Source organism: Corylus avellana, chromosome 5 (genome assembly GCF_965113065.1).
Source record: "Corylus avellana chromosome 5, dhCorAvel1.hap1.2, whole genome shotgun sequence".
Lineage (NCBI taxonomy): Eukaryota > Viridiplantae > Streptophyta > Magnoliopsida > Fagales > Betulaceae > Corylus > Corylus avellana.
Genome location: NC_142494.1, coordinates 21,568,317 through 21,591,856, shown reverse-complemented (window position 1 = coordinate 21,591,856; position 23,540 = coordinate 21,568,317). Strand labels below are relative to the sequence as shown.

Here is a 23,540-nt window from a genome sequence, read left to right as displayed (position 1 = left end):
AACAATCTCTGAGTAAGAAAACATACTCCTAAAACCCTGACATTGATTTTTTTATTGAACTTTTTGAGAAAAGGTTGAGAATTTTATGATTCATTTATTTCAGAGAGCCCCTACTATCGGATCCATCCTTAAAACCTCATTTTTGCAGCCTCCAATAAGCATTTGACACCTCACTTAAACACACCAAAATACACTAATACTAAAACACCATATTACATCACCTTCTAACCCATTAACCCATGAACCACCCCACCCCTCCAGCCAAACGCTGCCGCCAGAATATGGAGGCATCGCCTAGCCTCTCTTTTCTCTCCTCCATAGCCTCTCTTCTCCCTTACTTGTTACACAGTACCCTGTACCCATCTCCCTCTCCTACATTGGAGCCATAAATTAATCCAACGACGCCACCAAAATAGCGAGCCTTGTCGGCCTCTTCCTCTATCGGAACCATTAATCGCATGCTATGATTAATTGATTATGGATTTCATGAGAATTATTTACATAATGAATTTGCACATGCTATAATTATGAATGAAATGATCTCTCAAGTAGTCAAGTTTACATGACACGTTGCATGTGTTCTATGTTTATAAGTTTAACCCCACAAAACTATAATGTTATGACTTATTTGGATCACATATATTTTTATAAATAACATGGCAACCATACCGAATGACAGACACACGAAGGTTTGAGCTATCAACTATATGACCTTCACCTAGGAAAGCCCCATCCCAGTAACTCTTTCCTTTGACGACATGATGAGCCTGTAAGAGTCCTCAAGGACAAGCCAACGTTCGCCGCTCTGGTTTAAGACAAGCAAAGTTGAGTCAAGGGGTAAACATGTTACTCAAGACAATAAAGGAAAGCTTTGATTGATTTGTAAGCCTAAATGGATTGAAAGTTTCATATGATTTAAAGTTTATGCTTAAAACATGATTACGTTTTCACTTATTGCAATTTTTCAATAACAAAATGTTTTGCATGATTTATTATGACTCGTAATGCATAATTTTCTTCTAGTAAATGTTTTCAACTCATCTCATAGTTATGCTCAAGAATTAAATGAAGGCTCACATGCACAAATTGTCTTAACTTATTTTACTTACTAAGTCGTAAATTTATCCATTTTTTTACTTATATATGCAATATGTATTTACAGAAAGTGCAGTGATTATGGTACAATTTAAGAGTGATTAAGGTAAAGCCAGAAGGTTCACATGGTGCAAAAGAGGGAAGAAGGGACAAAGGTTTTCAAGGATTGAGCTTTGGAGTTTGTTGTACATTGTACTTTATATTTTAACAAGTTGTATATTTTAGAGAGCTTGGACTCTTTTATGTAAATCATTTACTCATTAGATTTATGGCTTTTATATTGTTAGCATATAAAATCTGAAATGTACTATATCTCAAGGATTAAGACCTTGTGGGTTTTGAGGTGTAAGGAAAGCATTATATGTGTTGACTTCAAGTTTTAAGATCGTATGGTTATAAGGTTTATTTTAGTAGCTTTATTATTCATGATGTGATAAAAGTGCTGGTACATCTAAAAAAAGTTAGTTTGTACTTTCCAAATTTTAAAATGGAGATATATAGGGCTATGGTGCTTCTATGTTTTGTGGCGATCATATAGTTCAAAAAAGAAAATCTGTTGTAATTTTTCCCAATAACTCTTCTAAGGGTTCATTTGAGATTGCAATTTCAATAAGTGTGATTTTAAAAATCGTATTTTTAAAAATAATGTTTTTAAAATTGCAAAAATATTTGGTAAAACATGTTAAAAAATATTTTTTTTTATTAAATATTTGTTATGCGAATTCATGATTTTGGTTTAAATTCGCACTTTTTTCAAATAAGTACCCCTAGTCTGCTTATTGAAATTGTAAATTGTTTTCCTATTTTAAATTAAGTGCTTTTTAAATCGCAATATCAAACGTCATACATTTTGCGATATTTTTTAAAAATGCAGATTATTCTTGCGAAATCGCAATCCCAAACGCACCCAACTCATTCAAAGAAACGCCAATGCGTTACAAAATTTATTTTATTCCTCTCAAAAGTCATATAACTCAATATGATCAAGTTGATATATTCTATTATTTTAAGATGTCTTTTCATAATCCCCAATACAATTTTTTCAATCAAAGGTTACCATTTGTAAATAGTTAATTTGATTAAAACTTTCTTTAAGAGAATGCATATAATATAGCATTTTGCAGTGCCCAAGCAATTAATCAATACATTTATTCCCATCCAAAGCCATATAACTTAAAATGTGATCAAGTTAATCTATTCATTTACTCAATTGTCTCCTCATAATTGTAAAAAAATATATATAGTTTTTCTTTTCCAAATAATAGGGGCCCGTTTTAGTAATAACTTCCATATTCTCTTTTCATAAATGAATAATAAGACGATTTCAATAATTTTAAAAAAATTATTATTATTATTATTATTATTTTTTCGAATTTATAGGGGTATTTTTGTCTTATTAAGAAATATGTAGGGTCATTTTTATCTTTTTGCTACTCTTGAGGGAGAAAATTGACTATGTTTTGATAGTTTGGATGGGACATTATCACAATTGAAAGTTTTGGGAGACATTGTCAATTGAGTGGTAGTTTGAGGAAGGTATGTAGACTTTACCCAAAAATATATATTATCAAGCAAAGCCATTGGAGTTACCAACATCGTAGTGCCAAAATGACACTTCCAAGTAGGGGTGAAAAGGTGGTTAGTAAAATTTACTAACCGCCTAGGCGGTTAACAGGCAGTTAGCAGTTAATAACTTTAATAATCGCTAATCATTTTTTAAATAATTTTTTTTTAAAAAAAAAATTAAGAAGTTAAAAAATAAAAAATAAAAAAACTAAAATGATGTCGTTTTTTTATGGTAATATGATACCCCCTACCTACGACATCATTTCTAGATTTTTATATATATATTTGAAGACAAAAACAACGTCATTTCATGTATTTTTATATACATAAATATAATATACATAAAGGCGGTTAGTGATTTTCTTAAAACTTAAAATCTCTAACCGTAACCGCCTAGGCAGTTAGTAGTTTTCTCAAAACTTAAAATTTCTAACCGTAACCGCCTAATTGGTTAGTAATTTTTTCTAATCGCCTTAAAAAATGACTAGCGGTTTTAGTAGGCGGTTAATAACCTTATTAACTTAAGTCAAAAAGGCTACGAAGTCAGATTAGCCATATCATAAATCAACATTGAACTTCACACCTTTTGATGCAAACACTCAATGCTTAATGAGGCAAGAGATCCGGTTACTCAGTGAAAAACTCAACATGATCTTTCTTTTCTTTTTCCTTCTATTTTTTATTTATTTATTTATTTTTATATCTTGCAAGCCAATGGTTATTCATCAATAGGTCATCTAACAAATCTCAAAGAGAACAAGCCTAAGCTCAAACATCATACCTCACAGAAAACATGTTAATGTGCTCATAAAAATTTATCTCAAAACAAGTGAAATCTCTTTTACCTAAAAATAAGTCGAAGGACTTAGACTCCTAATGACATAATGATGTGTTCAACCTTTTAAGCAAGCTAATGAACTGCAAATCACGGTTACAGTTTAACTCAAACTTGACAAAAACATAGCATAATTAATTTTTTTTTCAAATTAACCGCCCACCTTTTCATTCTTACTTCAAAGTGACCAAGCTTTGAGTCTCAAGAAAAAAAATATAGATGGGTGGGAAATGAATTTGGGTCACTCAGCTAGCACCCACTTATTATTATAATAATTCATAGCTTTATAATATTAAGCGAACGTTAATTTAAGTATTTAACAATATACCCACTTTGGGAAAAAAAAAAAAAAAAAACATATTTGCATGTATGAGAATCTGTTCAATATTTTGCCATTGCAATCGGTTCAAAGTTGATTATGATCCATCAATTTTTTTTTTTTTTTTCTATTCTAAAAAGGAAAAAAAAAATTAAATTAAATTAACAACTAGAAGTTCTTGATAATTTTGAGGTGCACTAATCCCAATTCAAAAGACTGCCAAAAGAAGGAAAATGGAAAATTAGATTCCTAGCAAATGGAAAATTTTGATTTATAACATCTAGAATCACCAAAATATGAGAACTAGCCATAGAACTTTGACTATGAATCGTGTGGATGTACGCAAAAATCCCATCGATTTTTGACTTATATCAATGAGTAAATGAACTAGCATTCTTTAGCAGAACTGATACCTCTTTATTAGGATTTAACCGAAAAACCAAGGGTTGTGACGTTGCAAAAATTTGAAAGTTCAATATACTAAATTAAGAGTTTTTGAATTTTAAAAAAATAATTGCAAAAATAATAAAAGTTTAGAAGGTTTTTAAATTTTAGGAAAGTAACACATACCGATACCGTTGGGCCTTGGCCCATCTGCCCTGGCAGTGAAGGAAGAAGCCTGGGTCCTTGATTATTGGGTTTTATGCCAAAAAGGTTTTGATGATTGGTTTTTTGTTTAGCCCAACACTTTTTAAGATAAATTTTTGCTTTTTAACAAAAATGCAAAAGTATAACAAATAACTTAAAACATAAAATACTCAAAATTACTTTTAGAGAAGTTTGACTCTTTTATGTAAAGCATTTACTCATTGGATTTATGTCTTCTATATTGTCAGCATAGAAAATTTGGAATGTAATGCATCTCAAGGATTAAGACCTTGTGGCTTTTGAGTTGTAAGGAAATCATTACAATATGTATTGACTTAAAGTTTTAAGATCGTATGGTTTTAAGGTTTATTTTAGTAGCTTTATTATTCATGATGTGATAAAAGTGCCGGTACATCTAAAAAGGCTAATTAGTTTGTGGTTTCCAATTTTCAAAATGAAGGTATACAACTTTTCTAATTTATGGAGCAATTAATTAGTTTTTCAATAAGTACAGTAATGGCAAACTTATTTTTATCACTATCATAGACAACAACTGTCAATATATCTTCTTCTTCTTCTTCTTTTTTTTTTTTTTTAATAACAAATATGTATGGATTGTCAAAAAAAAAAAAAAAAAAAAAAAGGAAATGAGTTATTGCATTTGAATTGAAGGAATAAAGTTCTCATTTAGTGGGTTTATTACGAATATTTATTTTTATTCACTGCAAAACATTGAACATTGTTTCCTTCAAATGGATCTTAACATGTATTATAAGATTTATACAACTTTTCTAATTAATGAAGCACTTAATTAGTAATATTTCAATACTTTTAAAAGCAATATCAAACATATTTTTATCACTATCATAGGCAACAATTGTCAGTATATATATATATATATATATATATATATATATATATATATATATATATATATATATATATATTCACTTTATTAGTAATTGTCAAAATGTTTGTATTAATCTAGTTTCAATGACAAATATATATGGATTGCCAAAAAAAAAAAAAAAAAAACGTAATAGAACAATTTCATTTGAATTAAAGGAATAATGTTCTCGATCATTTAGTGAATTCTACCAATAAATAAATATTGTGAATAGTTTATTATAAAAAATTTAACAATGAAAATGCCTAGTGGTACCACAAGTCTAATAGGATTTTATATTTTTTCTTCTTATATTTTTTAATTCCAACACAATTTTCATGTAACTAACCTTCTATGTACTTAACTAAAAGCATGTTTTTTCCTATAAAATGTTACTTTCTAAATTTTTAATAATTGGGTTACCATAGGGATCGGTGGACTGTAGATTTTTCATTCTTGCTTCAAACGTCTACTCTTGTTAATCACAATCATCAAACATTTATGATAAAATTTTATCCATATTTAACTCCTTGCTTTTTTCTTTTTTCTTTTTTTTTTCTTTTTTTTTTTTTTTTCGTTCTTTCCATATTTATTTATTTGACATTTTTATATTTTTGAAATTATACAGAGGTTAGAGAGACTGTTGCTGCCTTGAGTGCCCAGAAGGCTATTGCTAAGGTAAGATTCTTAGATGAACTTTCTCGTTGATTATCTTTATACTATAGCCCCTATTAGTTCAGTATAATTTTGATATATGGATTTGCATTGAATCAAGATTCTGTCACTATGCACTTTATTTATTGAACTGCATTTCATACTTACAACATGTTATGTTTCAGATTCAATCGGACGCTTTTCAAAGTAATGTATGAGACTCAGATTTGTTACGTAAAAGTTCTCAATCGTCTCTTGTTTCAAATAATGTTTTATTTATTTATTGTGGAATAATATTAATCATTTGCTTTACTATGATTTGTCTATTGTGTATTTGAGTTTTCAAGTTATGTTGATTGGACCATTTTGGATCCAAAATAATATATGTCATTTGTGGGTTGAATTTTTTATAAAGGATTTGTTGATCTTGTTTTATGTTTGAATATTTTGGTATTGTTAGTATAGTATTCCTTGCCCATAATGGCTAGATTAGTTAATAATTTGGATTCAGAGGTTAAAGCACGGTTTAAATTATGTTATTACTTGGAACAAGTAATATTATAATACACATATCCTTTGATTTGAACAGTGCTACAAGACTGATCTTGAAGGCATCTTTTGATTTCAGCTCTTGACTCTGATTATTTCTTTTGGATGTCGCATAAGACCTAGTTAGTAGTCCGTACTTGCTCCCCAATGAGTGAGAACTCGTGCATAATCCAGTTGGATTTCTTTATGCATGAGCCCCCTTTTACCTTGAAACAAAACTATAACATCACCTTGATTATCATAGATCTTGTTAGACGAATTCTCATGCCAAACCCCACAAATGACTGTGCGTGCCACTCAATTTTTGTTTAGTTTCTTTAGCCTTGTAAAAATGTAAAGCGTCTCCTCATCACAGAGATTGCTGCATATTTTCCGGGGAGCCTTTTCACCATAAGTATTAGACTCACCTATGCCATCCCGAGCCAGCTCTTCTCCCCTTACCTTCCTCAACAAATAGAAGCTTATGAGCTCTTCATCGGTGGGCTGAAAACGAAATCCCACCGGTAGCATCATCGTTATTCGATCACTTTCTGTTTCACTCCCATAATTTTTTTCCCCCCAAAGAATAACAAGAAATAGTGTGGCCTTATATATGTGGCACCACCGCCTTAGATAAGGCGCTGGATCAACGACTTGCCGTATTGCAACTATTACTTTTGAATTTAAAATTTAAACTAGACAATGTACCATATTCTACAGTGTTAACTGAACTGCATAAGACCAACGACAGGTCGTCACTCTACAAGGGTCTAGAGTGCCGAGGACTCGTCCTATGAAGGACTGTAAACAAGCCAAGTCAAGCCGAGTTTCACTGTTTGTGTAACGACTTGGCTGAATCACTACCTTACTTGAAATTGGCTCAAACCCGAGATGAGTTTTCGAGGCTTGTGCAAGCTCGACTCAACAAACCCATATAGATTTTCGAAATCGGTAGGTAACCGAGAGTCCTTAGCTCGAGTTGCAGATCAATAGGAAGGCTTGAAAAAGATTTTCAAGAAAGTGAGAGAAAAGGGAACACGGGAGAAGGAAGAAAGAACGTGGCGTAAGGGAGAATAGTAGAGAACAAACAAACAAAAAAAAAAAAAAAAAAAAAAAGTGGAAAACTTTATTTAACCTTCCCAAACTTTAAAAAAAATAGGGGTAACTTCACTTACCCCCCCCATACTTTCACCCTTTTTGCAGACACCCCCCCATTGTTCAAAACCTCTCACTTACGTGTATCAAAGTCTGAGTTTCGTTCACTTTGGCCCTTCCGTTAGGATTTTCTGTGAAATCCTAACGGAAGGGGTCGCACGTGCCGCGCACGTGCGAAAGAATTATTGGAAGCCCCGTTCTACCCCGGATGCGACCACGTGTACAAACACGTTTAGGGTTTTTTTTAAGAAAATCACGAAAACTCGAAATTGAAAAACGATTTGGATAGCGTCTTCGTGAAGAACACAGGCCGACGACCACTGACCTTCGTCAACCCACCCAGTACCAGATTTAAATCGCGATTCCACCCAAATAAACCAACCCTAAATCGCGATTCCACCCAACCCTAAATCGCGATTCCACCCAACCCTAAATCGTGATTCCACCCCGTGCCTATCTCGTGTAGTTGCGTTGGAAGATTTGCCCGTAAGCCGTCTTCTTCGTCTCTGCCATCTTTTCCAGGTATAGTCCCTTTTGTCAAATGATTTTGGTTGTTTTATTTATTGGTATGCCGAGTCGTCGACCATTGTGGTCCCCTTTTCCGTATGCCGAGTTTCACATTGTGGTCCCCTTTATTGTCGAATGTTGTCTATTTGTGGGTTGTCTATTTGTGGGTCATATGGTCAAATAAAAAACGATTTGTGTACTGGTGGGTTGAATAAAGTGGGTGTCCACTTTCTTTGGTCAAATTGATGCTAGCAAAATGTTGGGTGTCCATTTTCCATTTTTAAATTGGCTACTGTCGGTTGAAGAAAGTTGACTGTCTGTTAGGGTTTGCTTTAGCAAAAAAGTCACTGCATATTTAGGGTTTAGCAATAATTAAGTCCATACTTAGAGTTAAATTATCACTGTTTGAGTGTTGTTGTTCACTGCAAAAAGGCACTGCATATTTAGGGTTTAGCAATAATTAAGTCCGTAGTTAGAGTTAAATTCTCACTGTTTGATTGTTGTTGTTCACTGCAAAAAGGCACTGCATATTTAGGGTTTAGCAATAATTAAGTCCATACTTAGAGTTAAATTCTCACTGTTTGATTGTTGTTGTTCACTGCAAAAAGGCACTGCATATTTAGGGTTTAGCAATAATTAAGTCCATACTTAGAGTTAAATGTGATTTTTTTAATTGCTGTTGTTCACTGCAAAAAGGCACTGCATATTTAGGGTTTAGCAATGATTAAGTCCATACCTAGAATATTCTGGATGCTTTAGCCAAAAGTCACTGCATACTTATGGTTTAGCAATAATAGTATGCATACTTAATGGTTTATTTCTCACTGTTTGATTGCTTTTTAGGCTTTAGGGTTTGTAAGCTTTAGGGTTTGTTTTAGTTTAATGCTTTTTTGGAATATTCTGCATGCTTTAGCTAAAGCTCACTGCATACTTAGGGTTTAGCAATTATAGTACGCATACTTAATGGTTTATTTCTCACTGTTTGATTGCTGTTTAGGGTTTAGGGTTTGTTTGTTTAATGCTTCGTTGGAATATTCTGCATGCTTTAGCCAAAGCTCACTGCATACGTAGGGTCACTCAATGGTGTATTTTGTTGCTTCCTTTTTTTGTGTTCTATAAATATATGTTGCATTTTGTTTAATGCTTTTTGCATCCTGTCTCAATGTGGCAGGCCGCATAATGGCGAGTGACATATTGCTGTTTGAGGTCCATTACAATGGTTACTTCAATAGGGCAAATAGGTGTACGTATGTGGGTGGGTTTGTTCATAATCATTCGGTTCATGATGTACATAAGATGTCTTTCTCGGATATTGAGGAAATATGTAAGGAGTATGGGTATAGGTTTGGTGACCTCATTCACTACAAGATACCTGATACGTCTTTAGATGAAGGATTAAGGCTGATATCATCTGATCATGATGTAAATGAAATGGTTTCACACCATTTAGGGCATGGGCTAGCTGAGTTGTATTTGGTTTCATTTGATGCTGTTGATGTAGATGCGGTAGATGACAATGCAGAAGAGGATGAAGAATATGAGAGGACTGTTGTATATAAGAAGGATGCTTTCTGGGACGAGGTTCTTAGCGTAGATACTGATGCTGAGTCATCAGATGGGGAGGAGCATGTGGAGTCAGAAAGGGTGGGGGGTTCGGGTGTTGTTGATGATGAAGCAGGGTTTAGGGGTGAGGAAGATGGGGGTGAGGAAGATGGTAGTGAGGAAGCTTGGGGTGAGGAAGCTTGGGGTGAGGAAGCGGGGGGTGAGGAAGCTGGGGGTGAGGAAGCTGGGGGTGGACATGTGGAAGAAATAGGGGGGGAAGATGATGAAGATGATAGTGAAGATCTTTGTCCGAGTGACATACTTAGGTCGCCCGCTCCCAGTGCTAGTGACGATGAAGAAACATCAAGTCGTCGTGATGTCACCAAAAGAATTCCATTTACCAAAGAAGAGATGCAAAATCCAGTGTTGCAAATAGGTCATGTGTTTGGTGATGCGGTGCAGTTTAGAAAAGCGGTGAAGCAAGCAAATATTTTGAAGGGGAAGGATTTAGAGTTCCCAAGAAATGAAACCAAGAAGGTTATAGCTCGTTGCAAAGACAAGAAATGTAAGTACAGGGTTTATGGGAAGAAGTTAAGGGATGAGTCCACATTTCTCTTGGTGTCAATGTACCCAAGACACTCATGCACTAGAAGATACAAGAATCACATGATTAACTCAGCTTGGATAGCTGAATGGTGCATGGACTCATTCAGAAACCAGCCAAACCTGCCTATAGACGTTTTGCAGAAACAGGTCAAAGCTAAGTGGAATGTAGATGCCCATGTTAGCTCATTGTATAGGGCAAGGAAGAAGGCGCAACAAAAAATTTATGGGAAGTTGGATGAGCAATACCATCGGTTATGGGATTACTGTGCAATGGTTAGGAAGACCAATGTGGGTAGCTGTTTAATTCTTATGGTTGAGAGACCAATGCCCGAGGTCCCATGTAGGTTTCAGAGGTTATATGTATCGTTCGCAGCAATGAAGACAGGTTTCTTACAAGGGTGTAGACCAGTGATAGGTGTAGATGCATGCTTCCTGAAGGGTAGGTACAAGGGCCAGTTAATGGCTGCTGTTGGGAGGGATGCCAACAATAGTATGTATCCACTGTCCATTGCGGTTGTAGAAGCAGAGACCAAGGACAGCTGGACTTGGTTTTTGGAGGCACTTATATCTGATCTTGGCCCAGCACCAGCACAAGGGTGGACTTTTATATCTGATCGACAAAAGGTAATTATACTTGTGTGCATAATGTCTAACATTTAACTTACTTGTATGAATAATGTCTGACCTATTTTATCTTACCATATGTGCAGGGCCTAGTACCAAGCCTCGAACAAGTTTGTCCCACAGCTGAGCACCGTACATGTGTGAGACACCTGTATGCCAATTTTAGAAGTGCCGGTCACAAGGGGCTATTGCTAAAGGACTTGCTTTGGACTGCTGCATCATCTTATACCCAGACAGATTTTCATTATGCGATGGAAGAGATGAAGAAAGTAAGTGAGCCTGCTTATGATTACTTGGCAAAGATTGATCCCAGTAGTTGGTGTAGGGGATGGTTCAATACCATGGCCAAGTCTGACCTGGTACACAACAATTGTGCTGAGTGTTTCAACTCATGGATCCTGAAGTACCGTGAATTGACAATAATGTCAATGTTGGAAGGGATTAGGAATAAATTAATGAGGAGGTATGTAAGGAAAAGGGAGTTGATTGCTGCAATGGAGGATGGTAGTTTAGGGCCAAAAATAAAGGCCAAGTTGGAGAAGGAAGAGGATGGTGCCAGTCATTGTTGGTGCACATATGCCGGCGATGGCATTTTTGAGGTCGAATGTGAGGGCAAACGAGTTGCAGTAAGTGTGGCGGGCAGAACATGTGGGTGTAGGAAATGGGACGTCACTGGGATACCATGCAGTCATGCCATATCAGCCATCTTATACCATGGTGGCAACCCAATAGATTATCTCAGTGACTACTATAGTAAAGACAAGTACCTGAAGACATATCAACCCATCATCTACCCCGTGCCCAGTGAAGAGCAATGGCCTAGGAGCAATCAACCGATTATCGAACCACCAAAGGCAAGGATAGCTCCTGGGAGACCTAGGAAGGTAAGAGTGAGAGGGGCTGAGGAGCTAAAAAATCCAAACGCCATCAGAAGGGGGGGAACCAAAAATCAGTGTGGGCACTGTAAGAAATGGGGTCACAACAAGAGAACATGCACTACAAGGCTGAGGCAAGATGATAGAAGAGAACAAGTACGAGAGTACTACAGATCCACTGCTGGAGTTGATTGGAATCTTGATATGGTAATTTTTAACTGCATACCCTCTTGTTATGGTCTTTGTGAAATTGTCTTACTAATGGTTATTTCATAATTTTAGTTGTTCATGGGCAATCATTTTTTATATTATTTTGTAGTTGGATGAGCCATCTAATGCCGCATCAGGAAGTCGAAGCAAAAGACAAAGGGGAGGTCAAGCAACTGATGTTGGTAGTAGCCATGATGTAAGGCTTGTTTGTTTATTGTAGGTTCGGATTTTATTTTGATAGTAAAAACAAAATGTGACATAATCTTTTTTATAAAAATATGTAGGTTGTTCATACTACTCCCCAACCAAATGCACAACCAACTGCTCCAACTCAACTTCGCGCATCCCAAAGACGAGCCCCACCTGAGCGTCATAATAGCCAATCCAATGTAAGGCTTGGAGTATTTAGTGTTTGTGTTGTTTGTGAAACTGCATACCCTGTTGTTGTGTCTCATTTAGGATTGTGAATGTAAGGCTTGGAGTATTTAGTGTATGTGTTGTTTGTGAAATTATTGAAGCTGTTGTTGTGTCTCATTTTGGATTGTGAATGTAATGTAAGGCTTGGAGTATTTAGTGTTTGTGTTGTTTGTGAAATTATTGAAGCTGTTGTTGTGTCTCATTTAGGATTGTGAATGTAATGTAAGGCTTGGAGTATTTAGTGTTTGTGTTGTTTGTGAAATTATTGAAGCTGTTGTTGTGTCTCATTTAGGATTGTGAATGTAAGGCTTGGAGTATTTAGTGTATGTGTTGTTTGTGAAATTATTGAAGCTGTTGTTGTGTCTCATTTTGGATTGTGAATGTAATGTAAGGCTTGGAGTATTTAGTGTTTGTGTTGTTTGTGAAATTATTGAAGCTGTTGTTGTGTCTCATTTAGGATTGTGAATGTAAGGCTTGGAGTATTTAGTGTATGTGTTGTTTGTGAAATTATTGAAGCTGTTGTTGTGTCTCATTTTGGATTGTGAATGTAAGGCTTGGAGTATTTATTGTTTGTGAAATTATTGAAGCTGTTGTTGTGTCTAATTTTGTACTGATAACAAAAATGTGCATGTGACATAATCTTTTTTCAAAAATATGTAGGTTGTTCATACTACTCCACAACCAAGTGCACAACCAACTGCTCCAACTCAGCTTCACACATCCCAAACTCGTGCCCCAACTGAACTTCGTAATAGCCAATCCAATGTAAGCCTTATTATTTAGTGTATATGCTGATTTTGAATTTATTAAAGACGTTATTAAAGAATTTGGTGTGTCTGATATTAGATTTATTATCTAATATATTATTTTGATTAAAATCTACAGGCGGGTCCTGCAGTTAGAACCAGAAGGAAATTGTTGGGGTTAGCCACAAGATCTAGAGCAGCTGGTGATTTGAGGGTAGACGCTGGTAGTGTTAGGGACCCTAATCGCAAGGGCAAGCTGGTGATCGATATCACGGGTGAGCGTACTGGACCACCGAAAATTCCAGGAGGTGGACCACTATGTGCTTGGGGACTTCCACGGGCAGGTGGTATTACCTTTAGGGTTGCCCCCCCTGATTTTGACATACCCAAATCCCAAATGGCCCCAAGTGAAACAATTCCACCTACAGGTACACAAAATGCAAAAAGGGACAAGGGAAAGGGGAAAGGGAAGCAAAAAATATGGCAACCGTGAATGTTTCAAAGTTGGATGTAGGTTGTGAGTTAATGAATGTAACTATTTTGTGACATGAAGCCAGACAAATGTAATCCTAATATTTTGTCTTCACCATATTAGCCAATGTGGTGGCTTTCTAATATTATTTATGTAATGTAATTATTTTGTGACATGAAGATAGGGTAATGAATCTTATGTAATTATTTTGTGACATGAAGACAGGTTAAGGAATGTTATGTAATTATTTTGTGACATGCATACATGTTGTAATATTTGGTGTTCATGTTGTTTGCCAATGTGGTGGATTCTTGGATGGTAATTATTTTGGATGTTAACATTTTACAAACAATATTTTACAAGTGTTACTTGTATCGCACAAAAAAAGTCTACTATATTGTTACACAATATAGTAGGTCAATTACTTGTACGTAAATTACTTGTGTCACACAAAAAAAGTCGACAACAAAATATTTTACTTGTGTCGCACAAAAATAGTAGGTCAATATTTTACAAGTGTTACACAATATTTTACAACGGTAGGTAAATTACTTGTATCGCACAAAACAATACTATGTAACTTACTTGTCTCACACAAAAAAAAGTCGACAACAAAATACATTACATCATAAGGTTTGCATTACACATTTCATTACATGCTCAGGGCAACATCAACCTTGAGGAATATCTATTAGACACGGGATAAAACATCAATACAGCAAGGAGGATAAATGAACAAGCTAAGGCAAACCGGTACTTCATCTCCTTTGCATGAAATTTGTTCTTCTGCGCTTGTAATTGCATTTCAAAATTAACAGATGCAACCTCCATTTTGGCCTTATATTCAGCAACTTCAATCTTGCATTTCAAAATTTCATTCGAGATTGTTGTTCCAATCTGCGCACGTTCAGTCTTCAAATTCTCGTGCCACTCAAACAATTTTGAAACCACTCGCTTACCATGTTGACAAATATCCATATCTACCCATTTGAAAAACCCACATCCACGGTTGTCAGCATTCTACACAATCAAATCAACATAAAATAAGATCTCTCACACAACTACTATGTACCATAAGCCACCAACACTATTTCTGGACAAAAATAGTCTATCTCACGTCAACCAAATCCTTCCTAGAGTTTCAAAGTGATTCAAAATATATTACAACCAATTTCATGAACAAACTAAACCTTAAACCATACTCAGCTAGCTTCAATCAAAATATAACACAAACTAAACCTCAAAATGACTCAAAATATATCACAACCAATTTCATTAATCAAATACCCAGCCAATTTCATTAATCAAATACCCAGCCCCATACGAAAAAAATTAAGCAAATTTCCAGCTAAAATACCAAGCCAACCAAAAAAATTTCAGCAAATTTCGAGCTCATTTACCCAGCCAACCAAACAAATATCAGCAAATACCCAACTCATTTACCCAGCCAACAAACAAAAATTTCAGCAAATACCCAGCTCATTTACCCGGCCAACCAAAAAAATTTCAGCAAATTTCGAGCTCATTTACCCAGCCAACCAAACAAATTTCAGCAAATACCCAGCTCATTTACCCAGCCAACGAACAAAAATTTCAGCAAATACCCAGCTCATTTTCCCAGCCAACCAAAAAAATTTCAGCAAATTTCCAGCTCATTTACCCAGCCAACCAAACAAATTTCAGCAAATACCCAGATCATTTACCCAGCCAACCAACAAAAATTTCACCAAATTCCCAGCTCAAATACCCAGCCAACCAAACCAAACAAATTTCAGCAAAATACTCCGCTCACATTTTTGGTTAAGCAAACAAAATTGTACCAAATACACAGCTAAAAACCGTAACCATCCCCAACATAATAAAAATGCCAAAATAAATCTTACCACGTAATTTGCACATGTATAAAACCTTTTACCGAAATTCGGTAGCGTGAATGCTGTTAAGATGCGTGATCTCCTCCCACATTTGCACATTGGATTGTTGGTTCCTGTTCCTGCGTCGATCACTTCACTGACTTCACTCTCGGCTTGATCCATAATGGGTATCAAATGGGTATAACCAAGTAGAATGATGAAATGGTCAGCACGAAGAAGAACAACAACAAACACGGGCCTGCCCGAAGAAGGAGAAAAATTTGGAAGAAAAGTGGAACGAAAAAAGAAGAAGATGATTTCGATTTAAATGGTGCAGAAGCAGGGCAACAAAGAAGCGACTTCAGGGGTAAAACGGGGCTTCCAATAATTCTTTCGCACGTGCGCGGCACGTGCGACCCCTTCCGTTAGGATTTCACAGAAAATCCTAACGGAAGGGCCAAAGTGAACGAAACTCATACTTTGATACACGTAAGTGAGAGGTTTTGAACAATGGGGGGGTGTCTGCAAAAAGGGTGAAAGTATGGGGGGGGTAAGTGAAGTTACCCCAAAAAAATAATAATAATACAAATAGGGGTATTTTGGTAATTTTGACTTCCATCAGTTAAAATTTAATGGAAAAACCTAATAAAATGGTGACATTATAAAAAATTAGAAGTTAGATACACTAAATTGAAAGTTTTGTAAAAGTGATAGAAGTTTAAAGAGATTAAGCGAAGTCTAAAAAGGGGGAAAAGGGAGAAGTTGTAGACTTGTAGTAAAACATCAAACCAGAAAGCTGCTTCAATCTGAAACCACATTTTCACAAATATTAGCTCACTCATTTGGCAATGAAATGTAACACAGACCAGTTTAATCAACTAGGCGTACCGTTGGCCCATCTGCCATGGCAATGAAGGACGCAGCCTCGGGTCTTGATTATTGGGTTTTATGTAGAAAAGGTTTTGATTATTGGGTTTGTTTTAGCAACACTTTTTAAGATAAATTCTTGCTTTTTAGCGAAGATGCAAAAGCATAGCTTAAATTCATTTATGTGGCAATGGTATCACAACCAAACAACCAAAAGTTTTTTCGAACCAACCAAAATCTTGATCCATTGTACTTGTGAAGTTTCAGTTTAATCTTCTTTGGTCAATTGATCTCCACATCGCATAAATACAGATTTCGCAAGTGTAATGGGCCATATTTGCTTACTAAATTTGGAGAAGTTGAATAACGTGCACAAAGACAAGGAAACAGAGTAGACGACAAAATTTTGATAACGAAAGTAGACAAAATTGTGATGATGGTGAAATACTAATTCTCACCAAAATCCGAATAATGCGTTCGGTACAAAAAGATAAAAGTGCTAAACAACAAGAAAAGACAACAAAATTGAAAGCTGCAAACTCCTGCCTAACATTAACCCAAAACTTCCCTCAATCAATCAACCAACCGTCAAGATCTTGATCACAGTGGCAGTCTCAACTTTATGCAACACCACGACCGAGTCTCCAGGTTTGCAAAGTCCCTTCGCCTTTGCATGTTGGAGGGCCATTTCTACGATCTCTTTGGTTGACTCTGCATGTGAAGCTATTGCACAAGCTGTGCTCAAAACTGGCACCAGACCCCTATAAATAAGGCTATGCCTCGCCGGAGTTTCATCGCTGCAGGACCACTCGAAAGAATCGGTTGATACCTCTGGAACCACCACCGACAGGATTGGCATGCTTGGCCTATACTTAGCCACCAGCTTTGCTGTGCTTCCACCTTTTGTTAGGACCACAATCAGAGCTGCTTTAATGCAACGGGCTGTACTCACCGCTGAAGATGCCAAGCTCTCCAATGGGCTCATAGGGATCGGTGCATTTTCCATTATTCTTTTAAAAAGATCTCCATAGTCTATAAAACCCTCTGCTTCTATGCAAATTCTTGCCATGGTTTGCACAACGATTTCAGGATAGGCTCCGGCAGCAGTTTCTCCGCTAAGCATCACACAGTCGGTGCCATCAAGAACTGCATTAGCAACATCAGTGGCTTCAGCTCGGGTAGGCCGAGGAGATTTGATCATGGACTCCAGCATCTGAGTGGCAGTCACCACTGGTTTTCCTTGTATGTTGGCCTTCAATATCATCATTTTTTGAGCTAAGAATATCTTTTCAATCGGAATTTCCATTCCTAGGTCGCCTCTTGCCACCATAAATGCATCTGAGTTTGATAGGATATCATCGAAATTAGCAACGCCTTCTTGATTCTCCACCTAACAAAACACAACAAAATAGTTGATAGATATATCAGAAAAATCTGAAACAACATATGCATATAGAATGTAATTTTGGCACACAAATAATGTCAACACCTTCTAACATGCCACCTATTTTAGTCTTCACAAGTTTTGACAAAAAAGATTGCGAGGCAAGATGCCAAAAATTAGTTTTACTTTCCAACAAATTCTTCCATCTTTATAGTTTCTTTTAAAGATGATATTAACATACCTTTGACATGAGAAGAATGTTCTTTGCATGTTGTCCCAGCAGTTTTCTAACTTCCACAAGGTCAGAACCTTTGCGAACAAACGACAGAGCAATCATGTCAATCTTATTTGGAACTCCCCATTTCAAAATGTCCTCTTTGTCTTTATTAGTTAAGGTTGGCAGATCAACAATAACTCCTGGAAGATTGACATTCTTCCTCTCACCCAAAACTGCAGAGTTTTCACATCGGCAACGGACCAAACCCTGTTCCTTATCACACTCCAGAACAGTAAGTGTAATAGTCCCATCAGCACAAAGAATAACACTTTGCGGCTTCAAATCCTCAGCCAGCTTTGAATAGCTCATGCTTATCATATTTTCATCACCTAGTATGCTATAGTCATTGCTGATGGTAATCACTTGACCCTGTTGGAGTTGTATGGGTTTTGTTTCCTTCAAAAACCCAGTTCGAATCTCTGGACCCTGAAAATTTTCAAATATAAGAAAACAATAATGTCAGACAAATACCTATAACTTGTGATCGATTTGCATTCCAGATGAAATCTGTAATGAAAAAGATAAAGAGCCTAGTATATCCTCTTCTTGTCCGGTGGATGCTAAATTGAATCTTAATTTATTTGAAAAAAGGACAAGAATCAAACACTTAATTTCCAAACCAATGACATGATGAACAAGAAAACTAGTCCATGACTGTATACAATTAATCAATGACATGGTGGATTTCCTTATTTCTATTTAATGTGTAGAACCAAGAGGCTCCAAGTGGAATGTCAAAATTTGACTAGTACGGTTTGATGGATGAAATGTTTGTCTTTCTAGCAAAATCTATACGATTAATCATATATGAAGACAACTTAATTGTGCAATTTGTTTGTGTGACTAAGCAAAGCTGACATTTTTGCAACAGCAAAGAAAGATAAATAAAAGATTTATGAATATATTTGAGATTGACAACTTGGTTTTGATTCAACAATAATCAAAACCTCTTTCTTTCTGCCATACAACATGCATTAGGACCTTAATTTAATTTCAACCTGTTTGATTCAAATAATGATCACATTCCAACCATTAAACAACCAAAACCCAACTAACTTTACGCAAACTATCTATGAACAAAAGGGAACAAATTGAATCAAAACCCCAACAAACCTAGAATCAAATTGAAGGAGAAATAATGTACAACATGAAATAACCACAAAGATTTAAGGAAAAAGAAAAGTAACAATAAATTAAAAAACATAAAAAATAATTGAAAACAAGAAGATAAAAGATCGAAAAGACAAACGCTCAAGAACAACGAGAAAATAATACCTTAGTATCCAACATGACGGCGCAGAGAATGCCGGTGTTGCTCATGGCAGTCCTGAGATTATCGAGGGTCTCTTGGTGGTAAGTATGAGTGCCATGAGAGAAGTTGAAGCGAGCGACGTTCATCCCCGCCCTAAGAAGCCTCTCCAACATGGCCACCGACCTAGACGACGGTCCCAACGTGCAGACAATCTTAGTCTTCGGCCTCATCTCCGCCCCAACAATGTTGCCTCCCAGGATATTCTCCATTGCGCTCTCACGGACTCACCAAACAAACGCTACAGAAAAACAAGGAAGAAAAGGAGGGACCGCCGAGTCTTTCGAAAGGTTTGGCTTTTACGGCTGTACCTCAACCCTACTTATATGGCTTCGAGGCTTTCCTACTTTTCCTTGTTGGGCACGGTTATTTTATTTGCTTTACACCCAAGGAAATCTATGCTCTGTCCTTATTGGAAAAGGAGTATCAAAGGAATATACTTTGTACCCTTTTCATATATTGATTTGCCAGTTCTAAATTATTAAAAAATAAAAAATTATTTTTATATAAAAATAATAATTATTAATGTATATGAACCTGAACCATGACTACTTCATCTTAAATTAAATAAGAGACTGAAAAATAATACTATGCACATCGTTCATGAGTCCAAATTCACATTAAAATTTGTCCTGAATTTTTGTTTTGTAACTGAAATTCGGGAAGGAGCGTTTTTAAATAGTGTGTTTGTTTTAAGATATTATATAATCAATCGAAGAAATGTAACGCTTCAAACATAAAGAGTTGCTAAGAGTAAAATTCGAGAAAAATAGTTGATTGTATGAGAAATACTTCAAGAAGGGGGCACTTCGTATTTCTGAATCGAGCGCCTAGATTAGGCATACCTACCGGCATTACAACCCATTTAAGTGGAAGAGTGCACTATTTGTTTACATCTATTAGTTTGTAAGAAATTCAATTGAAATTTAGGCAAAGCGATGAAGTGCCGAACTCTAGATAACCATATGGTATGTCCCGAGTAGCATGTGGCACATGAAATTCCGTATGAATCAGGAATATATATTTCACATGTCATGTATGTCTTCATATTCATCTGCCATATCTTTTTCAACAATTTTTATTGACATATATGAATTGTTTTTTTTTTTAATAGATATGAGAAAAATACTTTCTCTGGATTGGGATTTCTAGAGAATAGAGATAATTTAACTCATTTCCGTCCTGATCAGTTGTTTGATATAAATTATAAAAAATGTGAAAGTCTTTTTCTTTTTCGTTTTCTGAAATGCAAAATTAATAATCAAATTTTTGTATTCAAGTTTTGTTAGTATAATCCACCGGAGATAGAATTTATAAAAATAATTGTTACAAATAACGTTAATAAAAAATGCCAGTGGTACTAAATTTTTTACTAACATATGAGTATTAAAATGATATGAAGCTTATTTATTGGTAGCCGTAGTATTTTTTCTTGATTAATTATTTTGATATTCTCCAAAGAACAAGTTCCACGTCATTTCAATACCTATCTCTTTGTAAAAAGTTTGGTATCACTAACATTTCTCAATGTTAATAATCATTTTTTTTCCTATAGAAATAATTGTTACGAATAATGTTAATAATATTCTATAAACAATTCAAGTATCTAGAATCGAATATGATGTTTTTGTATAGTTGTGAGTCTTTCAATGCATTAGTTTTTGTCTTCATAACTTTTTTTTTCTTTTATATATATATATATTTAACTTTAATTTTATGAACAAATCTAAACTATCAACATAAAACAATAATAAAACCCATGTTGTAGAAAATTTTCAAGATTAATACAACATTTAGTTCAAGCAATCATCATCTTTATAAAATTAAACAAAAACCCAAAAACATCTTCATATGTTGTAGATTGTTCAAATATATTCTGAATTGCGGAAATAGTTTGATCTCATATATATGTAGACATATGAAATATGGCAGCCTTTACGACCTAATAAAAGTATTTTTGTAACTCTTGAGACAAAAAGAATTAATAGGGATGATTTATTAAGTCAAAAGTTTAGTTGATAAAGGCAATAAATCTCAAAATAATTTTAAGATATATATATATATATATATATATATATATTTTGAAGGAAGATCATTCTTATCTCATTAATAGAGGAATCAAGAGCATTAAAACTCTTACAATCACAGAACATAACATTCTGAAAGATCCTAGCCAAAGCTAAAAGATCAAAGTCGTAACTAAAAGATTACACATCAAAGACGCCAAACATCCGCTAACTTATAACTAATCTTCAGTTGGAAAAACAGATCTGCGCTAGGCAGACACAAACTAATGCATATGTAGCTCTTATTTCTCGACCTTGGGATCAAAAGGACCCCATGCCGACACACATCCTCCTGAACCCGAAAGCCAAGATATCGTTCTCATCCACAACCCTAGGGGTCTGGACCAAAATAACAAGCGAGGAGATCAAGAGAGAGGACATGACCTTATTACAAGCAGCAAGAAAAACCAGAAAAATACAGGAAAAATCAAAGCAATACAACTAAATAGAAAGTTACCCTTTGTAAATAATTCATTTGAATAAAACTTTCTTTAAGCAAATGTCATATAATATAGCATTTTGCATTGCTTAAGAGGTGAATCAATACATTAATTCTCATCCAAAGCCACTCTCTTAATATGATCAAGTTAGTCTATTTCATTTACTTAATTGTCTCTTCATTATTGTAAAAAGCTATTTTTCTATAATTTTACTTTTCCAAAAACCATGGGCCCGTTTTAGTAATAAATTCCATATTTTCTTTTTATGAATGAATAATAAGATGGTTTCCTTTTCTTATTCTAATATATATGATGTAGTTATCACATTTTATGAAGTAATATTTTCTTTCAAAAACTGTTTAAATGGGTCCATTGATTTGATATATTGTGGCTATTGGATCATCCATTTTTTACTTATTCAATTACTTTTGCTAAATAGCGCATGTTAACATAAACTATTAGTATTTTTTTTTTCTTCTATTCAAAGCGGTAGAGAGGGAAAAGGGGAATAATAAACATAAACTATTATTATGAAACCATGTGATCCTTGCGAAAATGTGTCATTTGAACCAGTCATTTAATTGAAAAAATGTCATACTTTCAAATGTCCCAAGTCCCAAGTACTAAACAAAACTTTGTTTGAATAAAATAAGGCAAGAACAAATCAATTCTTAGACTAAATTTTCTTTATTCCAAAGATATCCTCTCATTCAGTTGCCTATAAAGGATTAAAAGCTTTTAAGCCTTGCCTTCTAATATCTGAGAAAAAAGATGGTTAGGAAATGTATTGAAATACTTATAGTGGTTATTATAGAATTGTATATCCTTATTGTGGTTAAAATACAAGCTAATAACCATGCCTCTTAACTCTTTCACTCATTCAGCTCCCATCATGGAATTTGATAAAACTGAGAAGCGAAGGCATCAGGAGCTAGAGGCAAAGCAAGAGCATTAAGAACAAGAACCAAAGCTAGAGCATCAAAATCCAACGCCAAAGCTGGAGCATCAGGAGCCAAAGCCAACATTGCATAGTTGCATCACAAAAAAAATTGAATATTGTGAGGAAAGGTTAAAAAATCGAAATCATGGGTTGTCCTTTGTCCATGGTGACTGTCTCTTTTCTGCTTTTAAAGATTGCCTCGACAGTATTGAGCACTCCGCTGTTATTGAAAGTTGCGTACATGATTGCCGGCAACACAGGGTTATAGATGTACTGTCTTTTGAATGGATTATAAATGTATTGGCTTATGTACGTTGTCTTGAAATATGTTATGAAACGCATGTGAAGAACCACGTCCCTGATAAGAATAACCTACAATATCCATGAGCTTCAGTTTGAGCTTCAGTTTGAGATCTAATAAAGAGTTCTTAACTACTCTCTCCCTATCTCTGTGTTCATTGAAATAATGCACATATAGATACATGAAAAACATATTCATATGCAGTAAATTCTTATCAATATTCTTAAATGTTTATTATGAATATGTATTTTACATTATTAATTTTGAAAGCGGCAATAGAAGGTTTATTATGAATATTTATTTTTAACCATCATATAACATTGAACATTGTTTTTTTCTCAAGAGGTAGCTCAATCGGCTGGGACCACACTTAATGAAGTGGAGGTCACTAGTTCGAATCCCCCTCCCCACCTCTTTGGCGGACATGTCAAAAAAAAAAAAAAAAAAAAAAAACATTGTTTTTTCCACATGAATCATA

The 23,540-nt window shown here is 35.0% G+C and overlaps 2 protein-coding genes and 1 pseudogene across 2 annotated transcripts; 1 reads left to right on the top strand and 2 right to left on the bottom strand.

Annotated features, from left to right (window-relative positions):
* Positions 1-6,482: 6,482 nt before the first annotated feature.
* Positions 6,483-7,002, bottom strand: LOC148585919 (NAC domain-containing protein 72-like; annotated as a pseudogene).
* A 3,588-nt stretch (positions 7,003-10,590) lies between these two features.
* Positions 10,591-13,646, top strand: LOC148585918 (uncharacterized). Its single transcript, XM_088516827.1, has 6 exons — positions 10,591-10,905; positions 10,992-11,987; positions 12,100-12,186; positions 12,275-12,379; positions 13,068-13,172; positions 13,293-13,646. Exons 1-6 carry the CDS (start codon positions 10,591-10,593, stop codon positions 13,644-13,646), a joined length of 1,962 nt encoding a protein of 653 aa, XP_088372953.1.
* Positions 13,647-16,834: 3,188 nt separating this feature from the next.
* LOC132182923 (pyruvate kinase, cytosolic isozyme-like) lies at positions 16,835-19,588 on the bottom strand. Its single transcript, XM_059596292.2, has 3 exons — positions 19,282-19,588; positions 17,971-18,432; positions 16,835-17,735 (listed from the first exon to the last, which is right to left on the bottom strand). Exons 1-3 carry the CDS (start codon positions 19,525-19,527, stop codon positions 16,923-16,925), a joined length of 1,521 nt encoding a protein of 506 aa, XP_059452275.2. The 5' UTR covers positions 19,528-19,588; the 3' UTR covers positions 16,835-16,922.
* Positions 19,589-23,540: the final 3,952 nt, after the last annotated feature.